Below are 7,271 nucleotides of genomic sequence, written 5' to 3'. Positions count from 1 at the left end.
TATGAAGAAAGACTTCGAATATGTGGGTTGCAGAGTTTGGAAACTAGACACCTTAGAGGAGATTTGATTGAGGTGTTTAAAGCTCTGAGAGTCATCAGTAAAATGAATGAGGACGAAAGTTTCAAGATTATAAATGATGCTAGAACTAGGGGACATAAATTCAAGTTACGGGGGGAAATGTTTAGATTGGACTGCAGGAAGTTTTATTTTAGCCAGCGAGTTATAAATTACTGGAATAAGTTGCCTTCATGGGTGGTATAGGCTTACAGTTTGGGGAAATTCAAAGGTCATCTGGATAGCTCTTTCGGGTGAGGGAAGCGAATACGATGGTAGGTTTAATTTCCTTTTCTTTTTTTAATTATTATTATTTATTTTATTTTATTTATTTATTTATTATTATTTTTTTTTATCATTGTTTTGTTCGTTTTTGTTTTTTTTTTTTTTTTTTTTTTGGCTGGCGCAGCATAAGCCATAGGCTTTCTTGCACCTTGCGGCCGTTACTATTACTAATACAAAAAAAAAAAAAAAAGTGCAGCTTGTTTGGTATATCTGGGAGACTACAGTGGTACACCCGGTCAGCCTCCCCGTGGCATGGTGTGGTAACGTCGGGTCCCACTAGGGGCTCGGCGGCTAATAGACCGGAGGAACAAAGGGCACAACACAATATACAGCACATGACCCCCACACACTTCAAATCTCTGGCCCCCATACAATGTACACTCGCGGAGATGGGAGAAATCCCAGGAGCCGTTAGACACTAACATACCTTATACCTTATACCTTATATCTGGGAGACTGTCTGTGACAACCTCGAGGACTGCGCTCCCTGAAACAGTGAAATCCATGCCATGGAGATTACAGTCATCAGATTAGGATAAAGGTTTCGCTTCCAAGATAATCAATATTGCTTTCAAATTTTTTGGCTGGTAAGTGTATACTTCTTTGTTCAACATGTCAATTATATAACTTATTTTATTTCTGTTTTGTAGGAAGGATAAAACATATTAAAAGATACAACCCAAGCGAACCCTGTTCGTGGAAAGAAGGAGATTACAGAAACCTGAATCACTAGTGAAGAAACACTTTTAAAGAAAGTATTAAAAACACAGTTAAGATCTTTAATAATCGAAAAATTTCGTATGATTTTAAAGAGAGATTCGAAAGGTTTCTGTGCAAACGTTTGGCAAACATTTGTTCAGCCAGTTGAAACAAACATAAACGAAAAATAACTGTACACCAATGAAGAATATAACGCAAAAGTAACAACAGTTTATGAGCCAAACTATCATCCGGTTATAATGAAATTACTTCATAAATAATGTGGGTGATCAAGGACTTTTATGCATATTTTCTTCCTTAGAAGAAACGCTTATTAACTATTCAAAAGAGAGTCAATGTCAATCATGACTTAAGCTGAATATATATATGTATACAATCATAAATCTCGAAAATAACATCAAAATGTTATTCACTATGTTACCTTCTGATCTCACAAACGTAGTCAACGGAATTCTCATCGGCTAAGTGGTTTTACCACACATCTCTTGGAAAAAAATTGGTACAACAACAAGTGTACCTAAGATGAGAACTTGCAATTATGTCATAACAGAAATGACAATTTCTTACTCAGAACATCTGGCAATTCCCCAATTTACGATTACACTTGCTGTAAAACTTCTGGTAAGAAGCTGAAACAAAGAACTCTCGAGACACATTCTCTCTTCATCATAAGGACAGATTTTTAATTTGTAAATCTGGTTGGAAGAAGATTTCACAGAAAATAATTTTTAAACAGACCCCAGAGAACATAATAATCAGGAAAAACCTTTCAGCTGTTCAATCTGTGCTCAAAATTTCTCAATAATTGTAAGTTTAAAAGTCATCTCAAAGATCGATTTGCTGAAAACCTTTCAACTGTTTAACTTGTGGTATATAGGTCTCAGGAATCAGATTTTTCATGGAAAATCTGAGTTTTTAGTGGAAAACACCTTCTGTCATCTAAGAGTGAGAAGTTCTCAGAGAGTGAAATGCTTAAAAATCTCCTGAGAGGTGACTTTAAGGATAAACAATTCAGCTGTCCAACCAGTGAGAAGTTCTCACAGACAGTAGACCTCACAAGACACCTTAGAATTCATAGTGGAGAAAAACCTTTCATCTGTCCAATATGTGAGAAAAAGTTCTCAAAGAGAGGAAACCTTACAAGACACCTAAGAATTCATACAGGAGAAAAACCGTTCAGCTTTCCAACATGTGAGAAGACGTTCTCACTACGACAAAACTTTAGAAAACACTTCAAAATTCATAGTGAAGAAAAACCTTTCAGCTGTCCAATATGTGAGAAAAAGTTCTCAAACAGAGGACACCTTACAACACACCTAAGAATTCATACAGGAGAAAAACCATTCTGCTGTCCAATCTGTGAGAAGAAGTTTTCACAGAATTCACACCTCAAAATCCATCTTAGGGTTCATACCAACGAAAAACCTTTCAGCTGTCCACCTTGTGAGAAGACGTTTTCAGCACAAGGACCCCTCACAAAACACCTCAGAGTTCGTAGTGGAGAAAAACCATTCTGCTGTCCAACCTGTGAGAAGCAGTTTTCACGGAGAGAACACTTTACAAGCCACCTTAGAATTCATACAGGAGAAAAACCTTTCATCTGTCCAATATGTGAGAAAAAGTTCTCAAAGAGAGGAAACCTTACAAGACACCTAAGAATTCATACAGGAGAAAAACCGTTCAGCTTTCCAACATGTGAGAAGACGTTCTCACTACGACAAAACTTTAGAAAACACTTCAAAATTCATAGTGAAGAAAAACCTTTCAGCTGTCCAATATGTGAGAAAAAGTTCTCAAACAGAGGACACCTTACAACACACCTAAGAATTCATACAGGAGAAAAACCATTCTGCTGTCCAACCTGTGAGAAGAAGTTTTCACAGAATTCACACCTCAAAATCCATCTAAGGGTTCATACCAACGAAAAACCTTTCAGCTGTCCATCTTGTGAGAAGACGTTTTCAGCACAAGGACCCCTCACAAAACACCTCAGAGTTCGTAGTGGAGAAAAACCATTCTGCTGTCCAACCTGTGAGAAGCAGTTTTCACGGAGAGAACACTTTACAAGCCACCTTAGAATTCATACAGGAGAAAAACCTTTCAGCTGTCCAAGATGTGAGAAGCAGTTCTCACACAGAGGACAACTTACAGGACACCTAAGAATTCATACAGGAGAAAAACCTTTCAGCTGCCCAACATGTGAGAAGAAATTCTCACACAGAGGAGAACTTACAGTACACCTAAGAATTCATACAGGAGAAAAACCTTTCAGCTGTCCAACATGTGAGAAGAAGTTTTCACAGAAATGACACCTTCAAATCCATCTTAGAGTTCATACCAACGAAAAACCTTTCAGCTGTCCAACCTGTGAGAAGAAGTTCTCACAGAGAGAACACCTTACAAGACACCTAAGAATTCATACAGGAGAAAAACATTTCAGCTGTCCAAAATGTGAGAAGAAGTTTTCACAGAAATCACACCTCCAAATCCATCTTAGAGTTCATACCAACGAAAAACCTTTCAGCTGCCCAACATGTGAGAAGAAGTTTTCACAGAAATCACACCTCCAATTCCATCTTAGAGTTCATAGCAACGAAAATCCTTTCAGCTGTCCAACATGTGAGAAGAAGTTTTCAGAAGAAGGACGCCTCACAAGCCACCTCAGTATTCATAGTGGAGAAAAACCTTTCTGCTGCCCAACATGTGAGAAGAAGTTCTCACGGATAGAACACCTTACAAGACACCTAAGAATTCATACAGGTGAAAAAAACCTTTCAGCTGTTCAACATCTGAGAAGAAGTTTTCACAACCATGACACCTCACAAGCCAACTCAGTATTCATAGTGGAGAAAAACCTCTCAGCTGTCCATCATGTGAGAAGATGTTTTCATAGAAATCAAACCTCCAAATCCATCTTAGAGTTCATACCAACGAAAAACCTTTCAGGTGTCCAACCTGTGAGAAGAAATTCTCACGGAGAGAACACCTTACAAGATACCTAAGAATTCATACAGGAGAAAAACCTTTCAGCTGGAAACTTCTGAGAAAACGTTTTCGCAATGAGGACACCACACAAGACACGTCAGTATACATAGTGGAGAAAAACCTTTCTGCTGCCCAACATGTGAGAAGTTCTCACTCAGAGGACAACTTACAGGTCACGTAAGAATTAATACAGGAGAAAATCTTTTCAGATGTCCAATTTTTCATGAAACACTTTTAAGTGAAATGGGCCTCTCTTACAAGATCTTTGATTTCATAATGGAAATATTATACATCGCCGCAGCCAGTTGTCAGTGCTCAGAAATATATCTCGACCCATCCTAGTTTGCATGCAACAGTTCAATCCTTCCGCCGGTTTTCATCGCTAGGATGCTCCAAGAAAAAAAAAAAGATTCTTGTAAAAACTGCACATCATTAGTTGCAAGGAGAAAGACCTAATAAAAACGAACTGCTATATTATTAACCAGTTCAAAATGTATGATCAGGATAAATATGCATGTAACAGCTGTGTGGCAACGAATTCCTTTTGAAAAATGAAATAAGCCATATTTATATACTGTACATGAAATTTTTTGTTACTGCTTTCTTTAAATACGAACAAATTGTAATGAGCTAAAATCTCCATATTTCTGGTCAATTTGCCTTTAAAAATATCATTCTGTTACACATATTTTAGGTATTTATTAATTTGGATAATTTAATTAATATTGTTTTTTAAAATCAAATTAAAACCATAATATTTCATGCTGGCCTCTGGAGTTTCCTGAGTAAATTCTTGTCTGTCTCAACCACCAATATATGTATATTCATGTACATACATATAGTGCAATAATAATTACTCAGTTGGACCTCTGTTTAACGAAGTCCTTTAATAGTGAATTATTTTAAATTCCTCTTGGAAGTTACATATAAAATACTTTGTGTTGAGCAAGAAAATTTTCATATAACGAAGGATTAGAAGCGAATTAACTCGGTATGCACTCTTCGCATTTCTGGAATTCGAGGAATTTAGGAAATTAGTGCTGCTGCTCGAATTAAGAGAGCTAATGGGATTAGCATTCTACAACTTAGTGTTATATGGTAAAACCTATGGGACCAGCTGTCCCGCGTACAAATGAATCTGATCGCCAGCCCTTCGTTGATGACAAATCCAGTTTCTTCACTACAGGGTCTTAAAATTGTAGGCCCCATGCTGACCCGCTTCGATGTTGCAAAATACAGTGTATGTCGATTTGTGACCGCTTCGGAAACGTCATTCACCAATCGACACACAAAGAGGAAGAAAAAAAGTCAGAATAGAGTGTCAGATGAGAACTTGATAAAAATTTGGAAAATTCTACTAAAACTTTATTACGAAATTATTTTTACTTATTTAACTCACATTTTACTTTTTTCTTTTCTTGAATAATAAATTTATACTTTATAATCTGTGTTAATACACTTAATCTGTTGTTCTAATTCTAAAAACATTACTGCTAAAGCAACAATATATCAGTGGAGTAAAAATTTTGGACTGCTTTTCATTTTCAATTTTTCCTGATAGCAAAGAATGAATAGCAGCACCTAATTTTTTTCCAGAAAAAGCACTGTCTATTATAATTCATTATTTGATATTACAAATAAATATAAGATTATATATTGATACTGTAAAAGAGAATAATGTTAACCGATGAAGAAAAGATTGTATTTCTGAGCAACGTGTTTATTTTATTTTTACCATTGTATTTCCATTTGCAAAGTATGCGTTTCCAATTGAACAGGACCTTAAATACGGAAATTTCAACTTAAATATACGAGTATTATCCTGTGATTAAAACAGTCGTTTAAAAAATATAAATGCCGGAGTTATTCGCAAGTGAAAAAAGGGTTATTTTGTGAATGTGCGTTGTTCTGAAAGCCTACTCCTTTTTGTACCTAGAGCGTAGGTTAATCAATCATGCAAAATTATGAAATATTCTTTAAAATTGTTTAAAAACATGAACGTACAAATTACCACAAAAGTTCTTTAAAATTATTTAAAAACATGGACCTACAAAATACCATAAAAATTCAGGACTCACTGCTGGTAAATAACGCAAAATTATTAAACAAGAACAATTGATCAGCTCGATTCAAATCGGATACGGGACTTCATCCAAAATAGAAAGAAACTTGTGTGTAGGATACAAATAGCATGGGTTTGTGGCAATTTCTAGCTAAAAAGATTATGAAATGTTGTCAACTGCAGGTACTGCCCTGCTGCGATGTCTTGAAATGGCGAGGGTAAAGTTTTGGAGGAACATTTAAGAATAAGTGCTGGCAACGCAAAGTGTACAAGTGCCGTAGTACAAAATGACATAATTAGTATATTTGATAACATTATACAAACAAGAAATGTGAGTAAGGTTAGCAAACCTAAAATTTTCTGGTTTAACAATGCCAACATTGTAAAAGTGGAGCAGTTTTTGTTGTGTTTGGTAAGTTAATGAGGAAAATAGGAAGTTACTGGTACTCGCCTTAATACCAGTAATTGATGTGACTTGCACTTCACTTAAATTTATAATAGAGAAAATATCACTAGACACCAGTCTTAATTTAAAACAATTTGTGGACAATTTCGAGTTACTCAAGCGATTCTAACAAAAAAAAAAAAAACCTAAAGCTTTATATACACACTCTACTTAAATCACTTTTATCCGACTTTACTGCACTTGCTGATATCCGAAATGCATTCAATGTTCTTTCCGAAGTTTGCACATTTTTTTTTTGCAAAAAGCAATCCTTTTGTGCCTAAAAATTCTATTACGGAAATGAAGCCGAACTCAATTGTAACTTAGTAAAATTTTTATGGGAACTCGTTAGGATTTACGGAATGATCCATTGAACCAACTGTTTCAACTCTCGAAACCATTAAATTAGAACACAAGAATGGTTCATCAAAAAAAGGCAAACACACTGTTATTATTGTTATTATTATCATCTGTTTATTTCTAATTAAGAAAATATTCATTACGAAATAGCACATGCATGTTTCCTTTTCGGATCGCAAATTTTACTGTGAGTAAACTGCTGTCTTTAACTTACACACTCTATGAATATTTTCAAACAAGAAAAGCTAAATTATTAAATAGTGCAATGGAAATCCACCACATTATTAACGTATTTAGGGATATGAGAGAGAATTCAGACTAACTTAAACAAGACAATAAAACGAAGTAAAATAAGTTGCA

At 35.4% G+C, this 7,271-nt stretch overlaps 1 protein-coding gene across 1 annotated transcript; it reads left to right on the top strand.

Moving 5' to 3' along the window:
* Positions 1–2,027: 2,027 nt before the first annotated feature.
* On the top strand, positions 2,028–4,061 carry LOC150079721 (uncharacterized). The gene is given in 1 exon segment (XM_090383188.1): positions 2,028–4,061. A coding segment is annotated over 1 exon segment (2,034 nt).
* The last annotated feature ends 3,210 nt before the right edge of the window (positions 4,062–7,271 follow it).

Source organism: Mastigoproctus giganteus, chromosome 10, assembly GCF_048544385.1.
Source record: "Mastigoproctus giganteus isolate SK-2022 chromosome 10, ASM4854438v1, whole genome shotgun sequence".
NCBI classification, from domain to species: Eukaryota; Metazoa; Arthropoda; class Arachnida; order Uropygi; family Thelyphonidae; genus Mastigoproctus; species Mastigoproctus giganteus.
The sequence above is the reverse complement of the archived record's forward strand: the minus strand, read 5'-3'. Positions and strand labels throughout refer to the sequence as shown.